This window comes from Cherax quadricarinatus, chromosome 81 (assembly GCF_038502225.1).
Source record: "Cherax quadricarinatus isolate ZL_2023a chromosome 81, ASM3850222v1, whole genome shotgun sequence".
Lineage (NCBI taxonomy): Eukaryota > Metazoa > Arthropoda > Malacostraca > Decapoda > Parastacidae > Cherax > Cherax quadricarinatus.
In genome coordinates this window covers 9,643,524-9,665,632 of record NC_091372.1, presented here as the reverse complement: position 1 = coordinate 9,665,632, position 22,109 = coordinate 9,643,524, and the positions used below count along the sequence as shown (strand labels likewise).

The window sequence follows — 22,109 nt, the reverse complement described above, 5'->3', positions numbered from 1 at the left end:
TGCTACACAAGCAGATCTACGTTCACATGTGTAGTGCTACACAAGCAGATCTACGTTCACATGTGTAGTGCTACAAAAGTAGATCTACGTTCACATGTGTAGTGCTACACAAGCAGATCTACGTTCACATGTGTAGTGCTACACAAGCAGATCTACGTTCACATGTGTAGTGCTACACAAGCAGATCTACGTTCACATGTGTAGTGCTACACAAGCAGATCTACGTTCACATGTGTAGTGCTACACAAGCAGATCTACGTTCACATGTGTAGTGCTACACAAGCAGATCTACGTTCACATGTGTAGTGCTACACAAGCAGATCTACGTTCACATGTGTAGTGCTACACAAGTAGATCTACGTTTTTTTTACATATTTTCAAATACAGTGGACCCCCGCTTAACGATCACCTCCGAATGCGACCAATTATGTAAGTGTATTTATGTAAGTGCGTTTGTACGTGTATGTTTGGGGGTCTGAAATGGACTAATCTACTTCACAATATTCCTTATGGGAAAAAATTCGGTCAGTACTGGCACCTGAACATACTACTGGAATGAAAAAAGTTCATTAACCGGGGGTCCACTGTACAACAAAAAAAAAAAAAAAAAGTAGATCAAAGTTTTTTTACACATTTTCAAATGTAAAAAAACAAAAAGATCTACTTTTTTTTACATACTTTCAAATGCTGAAAAAACGTACATATACGTTTGCACCGTTTACGGGTTAACGACGTGGTCTTAGCAACGAACTCCGCCGTTAAGTGAGGAGAGGCTGTACAAGCTTATTTGCGAGCCTCTTCCTACCAAACCACGAGTAAAGAAATATTAAATTTTATCAACTCATTCATGAAAAAATATGAAAAATTCTTCTATTTATGGAGCTGTAGTTATTATAGGAATAATGTCTGGCGCTAAGACACGAATAAAAAAAATAAAGCTCTTTATACACAACCATTGTTATTATCATGCATTTGCATAACAACAACATATGTTCTGATGACACTGTGCTCTTGGGAGATTCTGAAGAGAAGTTGCAGAGATTGGTGGATGAATTTGGTAGGGTGTGCAAAAGAAGATAATTAAAGGTGAATACAGGAAAGAGTAAGGTTATGAGGATAACAAAAAGATTAGGTGATGAAAGATTGAATATCAGATTGGAGGGAGAGAGTATGGAGGAGGTGAACGTATTCAGATATTTGGGAGTGGATGTGTCAGCGGATGGGTCTATGAAAGATGAGGTGAATCATAGAATTGATGAGGGAAAAAGAGTGAGTGGTGCACTTAGGAGTCTGTGGAGACAAAGAACTTTGTCCTTGGAGGCAAAGAGGGGAATGTATGAGAGTATAGTTTTACCAACGCTCTTAAATGGGTGTGAAGCGTGGGTGATGAATGTTGCAGCGAGGAGAAGGCTGGAGGCAGTGGAGATGTCATGTCTGAGGGCAATGTGTGGTGTGAATATAATGCAGAGAATTCGTAGTTTGGAAGTTAGGAGGAGGTGCGGGATTACCAAAACTGTTGTCCAGAGGGCTGAGGAAGGGTTGTTGAGGTGGTTCGGACATGTAGAGAGAATGGAGCGAAACAGAATAACTTCAAGAGTGTATCAGTCTGTAGTGGAAGGAAGGCGGGGTAGGGGTCGGCCTAGGAAGGGTTGGAGGGAGGGGGTAAAGGAGGTTTTGTGTGCGAGGGGCTTGGACTTCCAGCAGGCATGCGTGAGCGTGTTTGATAGGAGTGAATGGAGACAAATGGTTTTTAATACTTGACGTGCTGTTGGAGTGTGAGCAAAGTAACATTTATGAAGGGATTCAGGGAAACCGGCAGGCCGGACTTAGTCCTGGAGATGGGAAGTACAGTGCCTGCACTCTGAAGGAGGGGTGTTAATGTTGCAGTTTAAAAACTGTAGTGTAAAGCACCCTTCTGGCAAGACAGTGATGGAGTGAATGATGGTGAAAGTTTTTCTTTTTCGGGCCACCCTGCCTTGGTGGGAATCGGCCAGTGTGATAATAAAAAAATAATAATAATGTTCTAGTGTTTGCTTATGTTTTAAACCAATATAATTTTAAGGCTGCCTGAAATGCTCTGCATAACCAGAAGCTTTCTAAAAAGGATGTCAATAATGTTAACTATAAATCAATTGTATATCACACTTTCTAGATATAAAAATTATCATTAAGTAGGTTAATTAGAAAAGTACATGAGTGGGCATGGGCAGTGTGACTTGGACCTGCCTAGCATGGGCCAGAAGGTCTGCTGCAGTGCTCCTTCCTGTGTTCCAAGTATGGAAAATGATATCCACTTGCTGGAAACATCAAATGTTGACCTGTCATCCAGAAGAAAAAGCAGTCGCATTCAAATCCTTGAACATTTATTTCTCTTATTAGCCATTAGTTACCCAATCAATAACCAACATTTTTTTATACCTCATCAGTTATTTCCCACCAAAGTAAGGTGACCCGAAAAAGAAATGCTACAATGTCATTAATTCACTCGCTGTCTTCCTTCGCAGTTCAGATGACCCTCCGAATTCAACATCTCCACCCCTCCTTCAGTGTAGGGAGTATAAGTTAAATTACTGTTTTTTTTTTTTATCAAACTGGCCATATCCCACCAAGGCAGGGTGGCCCAAAAAGAAAAACAAAAGTTTCTCTTTTCAAATTTAGTAATTTATAGAAGAGAAGGGGTTATACTAGCCCCTTGCCCCTGGCATTTTAGTCACCTCTTACAACACTCATGGCTTACGGAGGAAGAATTCTGTTCCACTTCCCCATGGAGATAAGTGGAAATAAACAAGAACAAGAACTAGAAAGAAAATAGCAGAAAACCCAGATGGGTGTGTATATACACCTACCATCCGACTTACGACCTGCTCGACTTACGACCACTAGACTTACGACCGTGTTTTTTATGCCAAATTTCTGGGAAATAAACAACTATTTGTGTTGTACACAGTGTTTATCCTAAACCTTACAGTATAAAATACAGTACTAACAGCATAAAAAGTAAAGTAAAACATGAAATACCAAAATAAAACAATAAAATAAAGTCATTACAAAAATGTGATGCTGATATTCAGTAGTAAAGTTCGACTTACGTCCATTTCGACTTACGACCGGTTTCTCGGAACCGAACTCAGTCGGAAGTCGGATGGTAGGTGTATATGCTTGTATATGTATGTGTAGTGTGACTTAAGTGTAAGTAGAAGTAGCAAGATGTACCTGAAATCTTGCATGCAAATTACTGAATATTAAATATAAACAACAGAACACAAAGTTATACCTATCTGGGAAAAATCCTTTGTTGCCAGTCAGGCTGCTTGATCCACCACGTGGACTGCTCAACAATCCACCTCTAGAATTGGTTGATCCACCTCGAGGACTGTTGAGCAATCCACCTCGGGAACTATTGGACGAATTGCCTCGTGTGTTGTTAAATGATCCACCTCGGCCTCTGTTGGATGACCCACCCCGAGAATTACTGAACGATCCACCACGAGAATTGTTGAATGCTCCACCTCGTCCCCTGTTGGACAACCCACCCCGAGGGGTATTGAATGGCTTTCCTCTGGCATTCTTATCAAAGCCTCGGCCTCTTGCATTTCCTCTGTTATTACCTTGAGCTTGTGTGTTCGAGCCCATGCCAGAACCTTCACCTCGAATAAAAGCCTTTTTACCACCGGCACCCCAGTACCCAAAATACTGACCATTTGGATTAGTATCTTTCTTATTATTTCCTGGAGTGCTGGCAGTATTATCTTGCTGTGGTCTGTCCAGTGGTTTTTTTTTATTTCGCCTTTTTTTTTTCTTTGCTGCTGCTCCACTGACACTCACAGACTCATCACGTTTCCTTTTCAGAGTGTTGTCTGTATCGTTGGCCTGCGATGGCACTGTTTTGTTTGGAGGCTCAGCAGGCTTGGTAGTTCCGGTGTTACTGGGAGCCCCTGCAGGTTTGACGGTCCCTGCATTATTGGGAGCCCCTGCAGGTTTGACGGTCCCTGCATTATTGGGAGCCCCTGCAGGTTTGGTGGCTGTGGTCTGGGTCACTTGTACTTTTTGTGGTGGGAGCATATTCTGTCTCTCCAAACTAGCTTTTCTCTTCCTTTTCTTCTTGTTTCTCGATACAATAACTGTGCCGGTGTTACTGGAGGTGGCATTGTTGACATTAGTAATAGGATTTGTAGTGATGTTTGGGGTTCTTTTGCCAACATTTCCCACAGTGGTAGGAACACTTAACTGGGCACTGCTAGCAACTGTGGAGTTAGAGACAGTAGTGCCAATGGTGGGCACATTGGTGGACCTACCAACATTGTTGTTCATGTTCATACCAGCATTAGCTTTCCTTTTTTTATTCCTCTTTTTATTTTTCTTGTTGGTGAGGGTAGTGGTGCTGCTGGCAACAGTATTTGAGGTGGTGGTTTTATTGATAGTATTGTTGCTATTAATAGCATTACTAGTAACAGTGTTGATGGTAGGAGTTACAGTGGTTGCACTAGCATTGGTGACAGGGGGTTTCACAGTGGCGGCAGCAGGTGTGGTGGATTTCACAGTGACAGCAGCTGGTGTGGTGGGTTTCACAGTGGTGGTAGCTGGTGTCATGGGTTTCATAGTGGTAGCAGCTGGTGTGGTGGGTTTCACAGTAGCGGCAGCTGGTGTGGTAGGTTTCACAGTAGCGGCAGCTGGTGTGGTGGGTTTCACAGTGGCGGCAGCTGGTGTCATGGGTTTCATATTGGTAGCAGCTGGCGTGGTGGGTTTCACAGTAGCGGCAGCTGGTGTGGTGGGTTTCACAGTAGCGGCAGCTGGTGTGGTGGGTTTCACAGTGGCGGCAGCTGGTGTGGTGGGTTTCACAGTGGTAGCAGCTGGTGTGGTTGGTTTCACAGTGGTAGCAGCCGGTGTGGCGGCTTTCGCAGTGGCGGCAGCTGGTGTGGAGGATTTTGCAGTGGTGGCAGCTGGTGTGGTGGGTTTCACAGTGGCAGCAGCCGGTCTGGCGAGTTTCACAGCAGCTGCAGCTGGTGTGGAGGATTTTGCAGTGGTGGCAGCTGGTGTGGTGGGTTTCACAGTGGGAGTACTGGCCATAGGTCTACCAGTGTTAGAAGTGCTGATGCTGCTGTTGTTCTGCCCTACACCCTGAAAAGAACATAAGAATGGAGGAACACTGCAGAAGGCCTACTGGCATGCATTAGTTTGTATTAGTTCGATCATATTCATGGGGATGTCCTAAACCCATAGGGGTCATACACCATCTGGGAAATGGAACTTTATCCATACCTGATCTAAGATGGGGTGGGTAGCTCCAACTCCTTGACTCAAGAGCCCTTCACCAGAATCACAATAATTAATAGGGTTTCCATGAAGTTTTGTCAGGATTTCATTTTTTAACCCTTTGACTGTCTGTTCACTTATATGTCTGTTCACATATAAGTGAACAGTATTTAGATAAGGCTAAAGAGGTCTTTGTGGCATTTATGGATTTGGAAAAGGCGTATGACAGGGTGGATAGGGGGGCAATGTGGCAGATGTTGCAAGTGTATGGTGTAGGAGGTAGGTTACTGAAAGCAGTGAAGAGTTTTTACGAGGATAGTGAGGCTCAAGTTAGAGTATGTAGGAAAGAGGGAAATTTTTTCCCAGTAAAAGTAGGCCTTAGACAAGGATGTGTGATGTCACCGTGGTTGTTTAATATATTTATAGATGGGGTTGTAAGAGAAGTAAATGTGAGGGTCTTGGCAAGAGGCGTGGAGTTAAAAGATAAAGAATCACACACAAAGTGGGAGTTGTCACAGCTGCTCTTTGCTGATGACACTGTGCTCTTGGGAGATTCTGAAGAGAAGTTGCAGAGATTGGTGGATGAATTTGGTAGGGTGTGCAAAAGAAGATAATTAAAGGTGAATACAGGAAAGAGTAAGGTTATGAGGATAACAAAAAGATTAGGTGATGAAAGATTGGATATCAGATTGGAGGGAGAGAGTATGGAGGAGGTGAACGTATTCAGATATTTGGGAGTGGACGTGTCAGCGGATGGGTCTATGAAAGATGAGGTGAATCATAGAATTGATGAGGGAAAAAGAGTGAGTGGTGCACTTAGGAGTCTGTGGAGACAAAGAACTTTGTCCTTGGAGGCAAAGAGGGGAATGTATGAGAGTATAGTTTTACCAACGCTCTTATATGGGTGTGAAGCGTGGGTGATGAATGTTGCAGTGAGGAGAAGGCTGGAGGCAGTGGAGATGTCATGTCTGAGGGCAAGGTGTGGTGTGAATATAATGCAGAGAATTCATAGTTTGGAAGTTAGGAGGAGGTGCGGGATTACCAAAACTGTTGTCCAGAGGGCTGAGGAAGGGTTGTTGAGGTGGTTCGGACATGTAGAGAGAATGGAGCGAAACAGAATGACTTCAAGAGTGTATCAGTCTGTAGTGGAAGGAAGGCGGGGTAGGGGTCGGCCTAGGAAGGGTTGGAGGGAGGGGGTAAAGGAGGTTTTGTGTGCGAGGGGCTTGGACTTCCAGCAGGCATGCGTGAGCGTGTTTGATAGGAGTGAATGGAGACAAATGGTTTTTAATACTTGACGTGCTGTTGGAGTGTGAGCAAAGTAACATTTATGAAGGGATTCAGGGAAACCGGCAGGCCGGACTTGAGTCCTGGAGATGGGAAGTACAGTGCCTGCACTCTGAAGGAGGGGTGTTAATGTTGCAGTTTAAAAATGTAGTGTAAAGCACCCTTCTGGCAAGACAGTGATGGAGTGAATGATGGTGAAAGTTTTTCTTTTTCGGGCCACCCTGCCTTGGTGGGAATCGGCCAGTGTGATAATAAAAAAAAAAAAATTGACTGTCTTGGTCGTATAAATACGTCTTACGAGCCAGTGTTTTTTAACATGTTAATAAGCCAAAATTCTAGTGGGTTCAAATCAAGTGGGAGAAAGCTGGTACGCCCACATCAGAGAAAATGGATCTGTGTGGTTAATGTGCACAGTATAAAAAATCCTGCAACACACAGTGAATAATGAGAAAAAAAAACTCCGACTGTGTTTTTGGATTAAAACACTGACTTGGAGGTGTATTGTCATGTAGGATTTTTGGTTGTATTTTCGTTTTCTTGGTCTCATTTGATACAATGGAAGATATATTACAGAAATAAAGATGATTTTGATTGGTTTCACGATGAAAAGGGCTTTGAAATTGAGCTCAAAGTAGCTGAAATGTTTGATTTTTCGCCGATGTTCAAGACTAAATATATGACGTCACCGTCCAATACGTGTCCAACTGGCTAGTCTAATACAGTGGACCCCCGCATAACGATGGCATCACATAGCGATTAATCCGCATACCGCTTGCTTTAATCGCAAAAATTTTGCCTCACATACCGCTTAAAAACCCGCTTACCGATTTTCGTCCGAGACGCGTCCAATGTGCGGCCTGAGCCACGCTCACATATTCCGCCGGTGGCATTGTTTACCAGCCAGCCTCCGCGGTAACATCCAAGCATACAATCGGAATATTTCGTATTATTACAGTGTTTTCGGTGCTTTTTCTGGAAAATAAGTGACCATGGGCCCCAAGAAAGCTTCTAGTGCCAACCCTACAGCAATAAGGGCGAGAATTACAATAGAGATGAAGAAAAAGATCATTGATAAGTATGAAAGTGGAGTGCATGTCTCCGAGCTGGCCAGGTTGTATAATAAACCCCAATCAACCATCGCTACTATTGGTGGTACAGCTGCTGCTGCTGCTGCACTGTCAGCTGCTGCTGCTGCTGTAGCACCGTTGTTGGTGTGGCTTATTGAGAATACCAAGAAACAATTAACCCCAGAGGATTTGCCACCCAGGATAACCCAAAAAAGTCAGTGTCATCGAAGACTGTCTAACTTATTTCCATTGGGGTCCTTAATCTTGTCTCCCAGGATGCAACCCACACAAGTCGACTAACACCCAGGTGAACAGGGAAAAATGCCTGGAACTAGTGCTCAAAGGTTGGTTTGAGAGATTTAAGAATCGTAGTGGCATACACAGTGTGATAAGGCCTGTTCTGGAAGAAAATACCAAACAGGACCTACAGTACTCAGGAGGAAAAGGCGCTCCCAGGACACAGTGTCTCATCAGTCATTGCTGCATCTTCAATAAAGGTAAGTGTCATTTATTCTTCATTTAGTAGACTAGTACATGCACAATATATACTGTGCATGTACTACTCTACTATTGTGCATGTATCCTTCTCTTTGTATGTGGGAAAATGTATATTTCATGTGGTAAAAATTTTTTTTTCATACTTTTGGGTGTCTTGCACGGATTAATTTGATTTCCATTATTTCTTATGGGGAAAATTCATTCGCATACCGATTATTTCGCATAACAATTACCCCTCTTGCACGGATTAAAATCGTTATGCGGGGGTCCACTGTATGCAGTTACAAATGGGTTGTCATTATTTATACAATTATTACAATAGTGCAGTAGTCTGCATAACAGTAAGTCTTCTATTTTGTGTGAATAAAAATTCAAAATAGAAAGCAAGAGTAATGTAAGAGGGGCTTGGAGACATGACTAATGAATGACTTAAGAAATCGTAATGACATGATTGCAAATAAACCATACCCCCGGCCGGGATTGAACCCGCGGTCATAGAGTCTCAAAGCTCCAGCCCGTCGCGTTAGCCACTAGACCAGCTAGCCACAATAAGATTCATCCAACTAGGTATATTTCTACACCATAGGAAAGTTAGCACAGGCACCTCTGTGACCACAAATGCAAGTTTTCACAGACGAATCTCCAGCTAGCGTGGTCGTGACGAACTCTAGCTCAAGTCCCTTCACTGCCGTCAACATGACTTGAGCTAGAGTTCGTCACAGCCACGCTAGCTGGAGATTCGTCTGTAAAAACTTGCATTTGTGGTCACAGAGGTGCCTGTGCTAACTTTCCTATGGTGTAGAAATATACCTAGTTGGATGAATCTTATTGTGGCTAGCTGGTCTAGTGGCTAACGCGACGGGCTGGAGCTTTGAGACTCTATGACCGCGGGTTCAATCCCGGCCGGGGGTATGGTTTATTTGCAATCGTGTCATTACGATTTCTTAAGTCATGTTGACGGCAGTGAAGGGACTTGAGCTAGAGTTCGTCACGGCCACGCTAGCTGGAGATTCGTCTGTAAAAACTTGCATTTGTGGTCACAGAGGTGCCTGTGCTAACTTTCCTATGGTGTAGAAATATACCTAGTTGGATGAATCTTATTGTGGCTAGCTGGTCTAGTGGCTAACGCGACGGGCTGGAGCTTTGAGACTCTATGACCGCGGGTTCAATCCCGGCCGGGGGTATGGTTTATGACTAATGAACAGAGAAAATGTTATTTCAGTGCTAGGAATGTCTAGATTGTTTATTCTGGATCTTATTTCAAAATTGGCATCTTTTTTAATTTGCACGAGTGGCCAAATTACCAATTTCTGACCACTTTACTGGGTAGTCGAAATTGGTAAATGGGCGGTTTCTTGTACTCAATTGGCAGAACAAATGGAGTTCTAAAGAAATAGCTATGAGTTTGGTCAACTGAAACAAAGGAATTGGCCAAAAATAGGGCTCAAAGTGGGAGAAATCGCTGATGTGTATATATTGCCGAGATCGCTAACTTAGTGAGAGCGTAATTCTGTAAGTTTTCCATCAAATTTCATACTTTTGGTGTCATTACCATCGGGAAAAGGTTCTCTATCATTTCACAAAAAAAAATAATTTTTTTTTTTTAATATTTTGTGACACAGGAACACACTAGTACGTATTTAGGGTCGTGACAGTCAAAGGGTTAAAAGATGACTGTTACATGAAAATGATCCAGGAAAGGCCAAAACGTAAACAAGTCATGTCACAATTGGGGTTTGAAACCATGACAGGCAAGTCCTAAAACTTGCAGATCAGGACATATGGTCCCTCTTTCCTACCTGCAGGTTTATGGTGAATAACAGGCCTGGGAAGGGAACAGGCCAAAGGGGTGATGACCCTGAAACCATTAGTAGATATGCATAATGCAAAGCAGTAGGCATTTGAACTGAGTCTATTATCCTACTCAAACAGCTAATTATAATAACCAGGAAGTGCTAAACCCAATGGGGTATTATACTGTAAGTAATGTGGCATACAAAGCCTGGATAATGGGAGGCAATCAGGTCTGATCCAAGCAAGGAAAAGGCAGCTCCAATTCCAGGAGGGAGTGACAACATTCACAATTTCAAGCAAAATACGTATACAAATTTTGAATATAAAAAAAAAAGTGCGCAAATACAACAGGCCTTTGAGTCAATGTAACTTGATTTACTAAACAAATATATACAGGAAAAAATCCACTGGTTACAGAATTGTTCGTTCTCACAATCCCAGCGAAACAATCTCATCTCTAATGACCACAATTACCACTGTCAACCATCCGCTTACCCCAACTGCTTTGTTAAACTAAAGCTTTGCTGTACAGCCAAACCGTCGCCAAGCGTCAGATCAACCAGGCTGTGATGGATATGTGAGGCAGCAGGCCACCACCAGCAACAGCCTGGTTGACCAGGCTAGTACTAGACAAGCCTGGCCCATGGCTGGGCTCCAAGAGTAGAACGACTCTCAGAACTCGCCAAAAGGTATACCAGCATTGTAATGAATTTCATACTCGTAACTCCTTATACATTCACTTAATTCTCATGAACATTTATGTAATACAGTACAACTCCATTTTTTAAACTAGTACACTGTAAATTTAATCTTAATTCTGTCTGAAATAAATTTCATGTCTATGAGCTTTTCCATGTAAACAAAAAATACATACAGTGGAACCTCTACTTGCGAGCGTGTCCATGTGCGAGTTTTTCCAAATACGAGCAGTCGATTTTTTGCTTCCATACGCGAGCAAAATTTCCACAAGCGAGCAGACCTCAAGGCAGGTTCCTTGACACTGGTGAGGGACTCTTGCTCTTTATCTCGGGAATTGTATCTCATTTGTTTGTTGGACTATCTTATTGAAACTTGGGCAATGTATGATGGAAAGATGCTTCTTAACGTATACCAAAAATGAAAGAAGTCTAAGCATAAATAATGGAGTTCACTTCTCAGCAATTAGCCACTCCTTAGTGGTAATTTCGAATGGTTTTTATGGTTGTATTCTCGTTTTTTGGTCACATTTGATAGAATGGAAGATAAATTACAGAAATAGATATGATTTTGATTGCTTTCACGACGAAAAGTACCTTGAAATAGAGCTCAACCTAGGAGAAATGGTCCACTGCTTGGCTGTTTCAGTGTAAACAAATGACGTCACAGTAAATCTTATATTTTTGGTGTGAATAAAAATTACAAATTATTTATATAATATTATTTATTTTTTTTTTTTATTATCACACTGGCCGATTCCCACCAAGGCAGGGTGGCCCGAAAAAGAAAAACTTTCACCATCATTCACTCCATCACTGTCTTGCCAGAAGGGTGCTTTACACTACAGTTTTTAAACTGCAACATTAACACCCCTCCTTCAGAGTGCAGGCACTGTACTTCCCATCTCCAGGACTCAAGTCCGGCCTGCCAGTTTCCCTGAATCCCTTCATAAATGTTACTTTGCTCACACTCCAACAGCACGTCAAGTATTAAAAACCATTTGTCTCCATTCACTCCTATCAAACACGCTCACGCATGCCTGCTGGAAGTCCAAGCCCCTCGCACACAAAACCTCCTTTACCCCCTCCCTCCAACCTTTCCTAGGCCGACCCCTACCCCGCCTTCCTTCCACTACAGACTGATACACTCTTGAAGTCATTCTGTTTCGCTCCATTCTCTCTACATGTCCGAACCACCTCAACAACCCTTCCTCAGCCCTCTGGACAACAGTTTTGGTAATCCCGCACCTCCTCCTAACTTCCAAACTACGAATTCTCTGCATTATATTCACACCTCACATTGCCCTCAGACATGACATCTCCACTGCCTCCAGCCTTCTCCTCGCTGCAACATTCATCACCCACGTTTCACACCCATATAAGAGCGTTGGTAAAACTATACTCTCATACATTCCCCTCTTTGCCTCCAAGGACAAAGTTCTTTGTCTCCACAGACTCCTAAGTGCACCACTCACTCTTTTTCCCTCATCAATTCTATGATTCACCTCATCTTTCATAGACCCATCCGCTGACACGTCCACTCCCAAATATCTGAATACGTTCACCTCCTCCATACTCTCTCCCTCCAATCTGATATTCAATCTTTCATCACCTAATCTTTTTGTTATCCTCATAACCTTACTCTTTCCTGTATTCACCTTTAATTTTCTTCTTTTGCACACCCTACCAAATTCATCCACCAATCTCTGCAACTTCTCTTCAGAATCTCCCAAGAGCACAGTGTCATCAGCAAAGAGCAGCTGTGACAACTCCCACTTTGTGTGTGATTCTTTATCTTTTAACTCCACGCCTCTTGCCAAGACCCTCGCATTTACTTCTCTTACAACCCCATCTATAAATATATTAAACAACCACGGTGACATCACACATCCTTGTCTAAGGCCTACTTTTACTGGGAAAAAATTTCCCTCTTTCCTACATACTCTAACTTGAGCCTCACTATCCTCGTAAAAACTCTTCACTGCTTTCAGTAACCTACCTCCTACACCATACATTTGCAACATCTGCCACATTGCCCCCCTATCCACCCTGTCATACGCCTTTTCCAAATCCATAAATGCCACAAAGACCTCTTTAGCCTTATCTAAATACTGTTCACTTATATGTTTCACTGTAAACACCTGGTCCACACACCCCCTACCTTTCCTAAAGCCTCCTTGTTCATCTGCTATCCTATTCTCCGTCTTACTCTTAAGTCTTTCAATTATAACTCTACCATACACTTTACCAGGTACACTCAACAGACTTATCCCCCTATAATTTTTGCACTCTCTTTTATCCCCTTTGCCTTTATACAAAGGAACTATGCATGCTCTCTGCCAATCCCTAGGTACCTTACCCTCTTCCATACATTTATTAAATAATTGCACCAACCACTCCAAAACTATATCCCCACCTGCTTTTAACATTTCTATCTTTATCCCATCAATCCCGGCTGCCTTACCCCCTTTCATTTTACCTACTGCCTCACGAACTTCCCCCACACTCACAACTGGCTCTTTCTCACTCCTATAAGATGTTATTCCTCCTTGCCCTATACACGAAATCATAGCTTCCCTATCTTCATCAACATTTAACAATTCCTCAAAATATTCCCTCCATCTTCCCAATACCTCTAACTCTCCATTTAATAACTCCTCTCCTATTTTTAACTGACAAATCCATTTGTTCTCTAGGCTTTCTTAACTTGTTAATCTCACTCCAAAACTTTTTCTTATTTTCAACAAAATTTGTTGATAACATCTCACCCACTCTCTCATTTGCTCTCTTTTTACATTGCTTCACCACTCTCTTAACCTCTCTCTTTTTCTCCATATACTCTTCCCCCCTTGCATCACTTCTACTTTGTAAAAACTTCTCATATGCTAACTTTTTCTCCCTAACTTTTCCTCCCTTGTCATTATTATATAATAATAATGACATTTTTTATTCATTCTAGAGTATATATCATGTTTCTATGTATTCATATTGTTTGTTATGTCATACAAGATGAACTGTGATAGATAAATAAGCAGTATAGATATTAGCAAAATTATTCATGAAGTACTTTGCCCGGTGTCCAGACAAACTCTCGTCCACCGCCGACACCGCCCATACCACTACATGAATGACATATTTTATTCATTTTAGAGTATATATCAGGTTTCTATGTTATTTATATTGTTTATTATGTCATATTAGATGAAGTGAGATAGATAAATAAGCCGCAGAGTTAGTATTAGCGAAATTATTGAAGTATGTACAGAATTCCACTGGAACGGATTAATTGCATTTCAATTAATATAAATGAGGAAAACTGACTCTGCAAACGAGCAAATCCAGTTGTGAGCAAGGTCATGGAATGGACTAAACTCGCAAGTAGAGGTTCCACTGTAATGCAAAACCTAGGTAATGCCATGGAAAAGGGACTTTACCTTAAATCCAGCTGGTTTTCCTTGAGCATTAGGATTAACTGCTGGACTACTGGCTGCAACTTTTACAGCGGGTGAAGTCGGTGGAATTTTTCCAGCCACTGGCTTCACATTTGCCGGTGAGCTCGGTGGCACCACCTTAGTAGGGACATTTGCCTTTGTACTTGGCAGCGAGCTTGGAACGGTTGCCTTGGCAGGTACGTTGGGCCTTGTGTTAGCTGATGAGCTCAGCTGAGGAGCCTTGGAAGCTATGTTGGGATTCACATTTGCTAGTGAGCTTGGTGGAACCTTAGTAGCAACACTGGGCTGCACAGTCCTCGGTGAGCTCAGTGGAGCCTTAGCTACAGTGGGCTTCACATTTGCCAGAGAGCTTGGAGGAGCCTTAGTAGCCATGTTGGGGTTCATATTCCCAGGAGAGCTCAGTAGTGGTGTCTTACCAGCTACATTGGGTTTCACACTCCCCAGTGAGCTTGGAGGAACCTTGGTAGTAATATTGGGCATTATTCTTGCTGGTGAACTGGGTGGTGCCACCTTAGTGGCTACATTAGGCTTCATAGCAGGTGAGCTTGGTGGTTGAGCCTTTGAAGCATTCGGTGCTCCTTTACCTGCCACATTGCTACTGGATCCCTGAGAGGACATGGTGTTTTCCAGCCACCGTTTCCAAAAAAATGAGTCCAATCGCCGCTTTCCTAAGCAAGTGATCTCATCTGAAAAAAAAAAAATATTAATCAATGCACTGAAATCAACCAAGGAGGTTGATATCAAATTCAGAAATGTACACTGCAAAAGTATGCATGTAGGTTTATTTAGGCATAGGTACACATAAGTATAATCACCATACTTAGTGTAAATTTCCTAGGATAATCCAAAAGTCAGACAGTGACTTATTTCCACTGGGGTCCTTCAGGTATTCGTTTAGGGCTAGTGATGAGAGGCGAGCTCACAAACGAGATGAATTTAAATCAAATACAGGCAACTATACTCGAACATGGAAATCTGTTATAAAGGCAAAAAGTTTCATAAATAAAGATACCCAAGTGTTGCTCAGGTATCTTTAATCATCAGTGTTCTTCGTTCTTCTATACAGAAAGACAAACAGCAACCTGGGTCCCAATGAAAATAAGTTGCTGACTCATTTCTGGTGTTAGCCTATGTAATATACACCTAATGTTATTACGTATTTAAGAACATTACAAGCATCTAAAAATTGTAAAATTGTACCCAAATAAACTTGATTTAAAATTTTCTGGAATACGTAATCTTCTTTGCTTCTTTTATTATTTTTTTTATTATCACACTGGCCGATTCCCACCAAGGCAGGGTGGCCCGAAAAAGAAAAACTTTCACCATCATTCACTCCATCATTGTCTTGCCAGAGGGGTGCTTTACACTACAGTTTTTAAACTGCAAAATTAACACCCCTCCTTCAGAGTGCAGGCCCTGTACTTCAGATCTCCAGGACTCAAGTCCGGCCTGCCGGACAATAGTGGTGTTCAATTTTTAAGCTTTAATTTTTTATAAAATACTTTCTATATAAGATTAAGATTTTGTCTGAATTCCTAATAAGGAGAGTTAGCCATCCAAGGTAACCCAATAAAGTTGGTGCATTATTGGGGACTGTTTTATTAACATTGGGGTCCTATAACCCTTAAACTGTGAAAGCGTAGATCTACATTCGCTCGCGTAGCACTCCTAACGTAGATTTACATTTTTTATTATTTCTTATGGAGAAAATCAAGGTTGGAGCGCTATGCGTGAAAACGAAGATCTACGTTTGGACAGTATAAGGGCTAATTTTCTCTCCCAAGGATGAGACCCTCACCAGTTAGTCCTACGAGGAGAGGTCAAGGGAAATTGAACCTGATGACACTGGAGGACAGGAGGGATAGGGAGGACATAACAATATATAAAATACTGAGAGGAATTGATAAGGTGGATAGGGATAGACTGTTCCAGAGATGGGACACAGCAACAAGGGGTCACAATTGGAAGTTGAAGACTAAGATGAGTCACAGGGATGTTAGGAAGTATTTCTTGAGTCACAAAGATGTTAGGAAGGGGAACAGTCTGGAGAGTGTAGTGGAGACAGGATCCATACATAGCTGTAAGAAGAGGTATGATAAAGCTCGTGGAGCAGGAAGAGAGTGAATAGTGACCAGTGAAGAGGTGGGGCCAGAAGCTCTGAATCAACCCCTGCAACCACAATTAGGCAAGTACAATTAAGCGAGTACCCAGGTACCTGCATACTGCTAGGTAAACGGACAGTAGGTGTAAGGGAACAGATTCGTTTCACCCATGCTGGGGATGAATTTCAGTCCCTCATTGTGAGATAAGTATGCTATTAACCAAGCCACAAGCACCACGTATGTATATTTTTTAGAATTAAGTTACACACCTAGTCAACGTTGCCTGAAGTGGTATGCATATCATGGTCATTTAGTTTATATCTTTATTTTGTACCCCATACCAATCCTGTGGGTGGTAATTAAAAGATTACAGAGGTACATAATGGGTCCAGGGACTGAACCCCAAAGTCATAATAGCTAAACTAGTTACAAAGGTAATGAACTCCAGGTAGATCTGGCCACAATCTTGAACAAATTACAAAGTAATGAGCCACTGAAATGTTTGACAGCCAATGGCTTCTTCAGTCCAATGCAGAGAAAGGTGGAAGATGAGTTTGAGGTAATTAGTCCCTAAGCCTGGAATCAGTGTTCAGTCTATCATCCTTGATAAAGAGATTGACAGACTGAACACACTGACTCCAAGCTGAGGGACTAATTACCTCAAACTTCTCATCTTCCACCTTTCTCTGCACTGGACTGAAGAAGCCACTGGCTGACAAAACGTTTCCAGAATGAAGATACTTAAATGTTGACAAGTGCTTCATTTATCAATTTCCTCTAGATAAATACAACATACTAAACTCAATATTACACTCAGGAGAGCTAAACCTGTAGGGGTCATACATAATTATCATAACTAAGCACTAATCCCACAGTAGGGTCATGAAGTACCTGAGGGAATGAGAGGACTCAAGTTCAATCCAAGGAAAGGGAGAACAGGTCTAATTCCTTGGATCAAGAGCCTCACTAGCATCAAGAAATTTCCCTCCAGGAGGGTCAGTATTTTTTTTATCGAGTGACATAGGCCTAAGTGTCTCTGCCAGCCTACCCTAGGCCTATTATTTTTATCTGACATTTTGTATACTTTTGTAGTACACTCAGTGATGTTTGTCAGGGGTCGAGACATAGCTCCTGGTCCCGTCTAGTGATATGGGGAAACGCTGAACCCATAAGAGTTCATGCCTGGGAAAAGGGATGCAATCAGATCTGATCCAAGGAAGGGAAGGGCAGATCCAATCCCTTGGATCAAGAACCTCTCACCTGGAATGCAGGCGAGATAGATACATGATAATATACACTTGGAAGGTCCTGGAGGGATTAACCAAACCTGCACACGAAAATCACTCCCTATGAAAGCAAAAGACTCGACAGGAGATGCAACATTCCCCCGATGAAAATCATTGAGACAATACAATAAGTGTCAGGGGCCCAAGACTGTTCAACTGCCTCCCAGCATACATAAGGGGGATTACCAATAGACCCCTGACTGTCTTCAAGAAGGCACTGGACAATCACCTAAAGTCGGTATCTGACCAACCAGGCTGTGGTGCGTACGTCAGCTTGCGTGCGGCCAGCAGTAACAGCCTGGTTGATCAGACCCTGATCCACCATGAGGCCTGGTCTCAGACCGGGCCGCGGGGGGCATTGACCCCCGAAACCCTCTCCAGGTAACAAGGAAATGCAATCAAGAGAGGAAAATTCTGACATGGAAAAAAACAAAGTTGCCATTTTAGAGTGAAGCGCTAAACCTACAGGGGTCAACACAGCACCGGGGAGGGGGGAATGGAAGGAAATCAGCATCGATCCAAGGAAGCAGAGAAGAGCTTCAGCTCCCTGGATCAAGAGCCCCTCGCCAGCATCAAGAAACTACCCACCACCACCAACACAAAATGGTCAACCTCCTCGGGAAACTTTTTCTCTTAATATCAATTTTCCGCCCTCAGCGGCGCCATTTATCCACACAACAGTTATCACAGGCCATTATGCCATCCCAGGTTACCTTATTCTGCTCTAGAAACACAGATTTACTGGGAAAATAGAGTATTAATGGCCATGTGTAAGCAGGAGCCGACGATCCCTGGTATAAACACAGGCAACAGTGTTGCCACACAAAGATTTGGCGAAAATTTTTAGCCACCTGGTGGGATCTCCCCGCCTTGGGTGGGAAATTTAAATTGTTAATGAGTGCAAAATAACCGGAGGGGGTGGGGTGAATGATAGCTCTAGGGCTTTCGTGTTGTAGGGGATACCTCATTAGAAATGAGTAGGAAGTCCAGGACTTCCTACTCATTTCTGCAACTTTGCAAGCTCCTGATGAAGTGTTTGAAACATGAAAGGCCTAGAGGTATCATTCATCCCCCCCACTTCCCCTGTGGTTATTTTGCATCTTTTGTCGCTTGAACGGCTCTAGCAGTTTCCCTGAACGAGCCTACCTGGATTTCCTACTCATTTCTGCAACATTGCAAGCTCCTGATAATGTGATTGAAACACGAAAGGCCTAGAACTATCATTCAAATTCCCCTGTGGTTATTTTGCATCTTTCCTCGCTTGTTCGCGAATTTTGCATATTGTTAATGACCCTTAATTTCTCGACTTTGAAATTTTAACTCTCCACAGCTCATTATCTCGCCTTAGTTATTATTCCGATATCATCAACTCTGTCTCCTCGGTAGACACTGGCGAAAGCCGACGACCGGAAATAAAGATACTGGTAGCAGAGGATCCTTTCAAATACAGGCTTGGGTGAAACGTTTTATTAAAAGGATCTCTGTTCCAAGTGTTTTTATTCTGCTGGTCTCATATTGTGGCTAGCTGGTCCAGTGGCTAACGCGACGGCCTGGAGTTTTGAGACTCTCTGATCGTGGGTTCTATGCCCGCCCGTGGTATGGTTTGTTAAGTAAGTAAGCAAGTAAGTTTATTCAGGTATACACAAATACAGTTACATAGAATTATCATACATAGCAGCATATGTGTAGAGAACCTAGGATAACCCAAATCGTGTCATTACGATTTCGTGAGTCATAGCCCTTTCTGTAATTAATTCTTTAAGACCACGGTACTCTTCACCAACTCAAAGGCAGAGGGACTAATTACCTTTTCTTCTCATTATGTCCTTGAATTTGTATTGATAAAACCACTGGATGGCGAAACGTCTACAATAAAGATACCCAGAAGTTGCATATGTGTCCAATTCTTCATCAAAAAACATTAAAGTTCATAGGTAAGGAGAACCTAAGACTGAGATTATTAATCTCAATCATAAATTTTGCCCACCTCCACACCAGAACTGTGAACAAACAATGCTGTAACCAACAGACATCCGGTATTTCTGTGACTAAACAACAGACAATGCTGTACCCATCAGATATCTGCTGTTTGTGACTGTAATAACAGCAGACAATGTGTAGCCAACAGACATCGAAGATTTATCCCTATACTCTTCTTCTTCTGGCCTGGATAACACAATTCTAGATTATTATTATAATCAAGGGGGAGCGCTAAACCCGTAGAATTATACAGCGCATGTGGGAGGGGGGATGTAGGGTATTCAGGCTCAATTCAGGGAACCGGAGCACAAATCCAATTCCCTAGATCAAGAGCCCCTCACCAGCGTCAAGGAACCTCCCTTGAGGGGACACAATTCTAGAGACTACATATAAGGCTAAATCTCAATCATTTCACTTCAGCGGAGAAAAAGACCTGCGATGATAGCTTTAAAAAATCGCTACATTAGGCTATTTTCCTCTGATGAGAAAACACTCGGTTGGTCTTGTGTGTGTGCATGTGTGTGTATGAGTTTGTGTGTGTGTGTGTGTGTGTGTGTGTGTGTGTGTGTGTGTGTGTGTGTGTGTGTGTGTGTGTGTGTGTGTGTGTGTGTGTGTGTGTTTATGTGTGTGTGTGTATGAATTTGTATGTGTGTGTGTGTGTGTGTGTGAGAGAGAGACTCAGCAATCAACATTTGCACCAATAACTCACTACAGTTGTGACCGGGTGTGGAAGTGTGAATTGCTCATTACTCTAAAATTTGTTCATGATTGCAGCCATGTATAAACGTAAGTAACCATTCTTACAGTATTCATTACCTTTGTAACTTGTGAGTTCATTACCTTTGTAACTTGTGAGTTCATTACCTTGTACCTATTTCAGCCATCAAAACTTTGGAGCCCGGTCCCTGGACCCATTGTGTACCTCTGTAATCTGTAAATACCTTTGTAACTTGTAATGATTGTGACTAGACCTACCTGGAGTTCATTACCTTTGTAAATTGTGAGTTCATTACCTTTGTAAATTGTGAATTCATTACCTCTGTAACTTGCTCAGCTATCAAAACTTTGAGGCCCAGTCCCTGGACCCATTATGTACCTCTGTAATCTTTTGACTACCGCCCACAGGATGGGTATGGGGTGCATAATAAACATATTAAACTAACTAACTAACTGGTCAAGGAAGTTAAACGCACTGTACCAATCGGAGACAACCTCCATGTGTAGGTATGTCAGTAGCAATAGGAGAACTGTCAGTTCTGAAACAGAGAGTTACTGAAGCAAGCTCTTCGTGAAATTCTCCATTAGTGCTGGTAAAGAAATCGGACCAGACATGCCGCTTTTGCGTGGGTTATCAGAAGGTCACCGAGGAAATCACTTCAGACTGTTACCCATTTTTAATCCAAGAAATTCTAGACTTATTTGGCTCTGTAAAATTCTTCTCTATTTCAGATGCTAAGCCTAAGTGCGATTTCCACAGCTGAGAAAGACAGTGTTCTCTAATGGGGTAGAACTATATTATTTCAAGAAGATGGTTTATAGGCGGAAAATGGCTCTGAGTAGCTGCCAGCAAGGTCTATTACCTATTTACCATCAATCAAGGACACTTTAATCCCTAAAACAGAGGAATAAAATAAGCTCCCACTGCAGCATGCGTGTGTATGAAGTAAGCACAGATATACACAAATTATTAAGAAATTACAGTTAAAACTTTTGTGGATCCCCTCTCACACAGGCCTCCAGGAACGTGACAAAGTATTTGCAAAGAAACATGACCACCCAACACAGCTCGCTGTAGGACATAAAATGCTTGCGCAGGGACTACAGCAAGACCCTGATTACGGCCACAGAATAGCTAGTAGTAAGTTTATTCAGGTATACACATATACAGCTACATAGATTATCATACATAGCAGCATATGTGTAGAGAACCTGGGATAACCCAAAAAAGTCAGTGACTTATTTCCATTGGGGTCCTTCAGATTCTCTGACATCTCCTTCGAGATCCTCAGACAGACCATCTTAGAATTAAGACCCATGTCAGGATGCAATTCCTGACGAATTAATCAAATGACAGAGTTAATGAATTAGCTAAACAAACATTAAATACAATAAATGTTGAGTAGAATTTTGGGCTTTCAGAAAGCTTACGGAGCATTGCTAAAAATGAACTAACAAATGAACTTGAAGATAGTAGAACACTACACATATGAACTAGCAGATCCGTTATCCATTATAATGAAATGTATCAAGTCAAACATATCTATGAAGAAAGCAACAAGGTCAGTAGATTGCAAAATGCTGATACTGTTAAGGTAAGGCTAGGTTATAAGTATCTCTGGCACTACGATTTGTATATTATTATTATTATAATCAAAGGGGAAGCGCTAAACCCGTAGGATTATACAGCGCCCGGGGGGGGGGGATGTGGAAGGCATTCAGGCTTAATTCGGGGAACTGGAGCACAGTTCCAATTCCCTAAATCAAGAGCCCCTCACCAACATCAAGGAACCTTCCATGAGGGGACGATTTGTATAGAAATCTCAGTAACATAAAATACCAAGTGTGGACAGACAAGGCCATACACTGAAGCATTATATATATTAGTGTCCAAGCACCAAACTTTTCAGAAACATGGCCATGCAAACCTCACAGGATGTGACAAAACACCTTATTGTTAATGATACCTAAAATCTTG

At 42.2% G+C, this 22,109-nt stretch overlaps 1 protein-coding gene across 1 annotated transcript in view; it reads right to left on the bottom strand.

Moving 5' to 3' along the window:
• Positions 1–18,258, bottom strand: part of LOC128699844 (pneumococcal serine-rich repeat protein) — a 42,261-nt gene extending 24,003 nt beyond the window's left edge. Inside the window, exons 1-3 of the mRNA XM_053792635.2 lie at positions 18,148–18,258; positions 14,026–14,729; positions 3,275–5,118 (exon numbers count right to left, since the gene is read on the bottom strand). Coding sequence (XP_053648610.2) covers positions 3,275–5,118; positions 14,026–14,661 — 2,480 coding nt within the window. The 5' untranslated portion in view covers positions 14,662–14,729; positions 18,148–18,258. The remainder of the gene's footprint in view (positions 1–3,274; positions 5,119–14,025; positions 14,730–18,147) is intronic.
• Between the last annotated feature and the right edge of the window lie 3,851 nt (positions 18,259–22,109).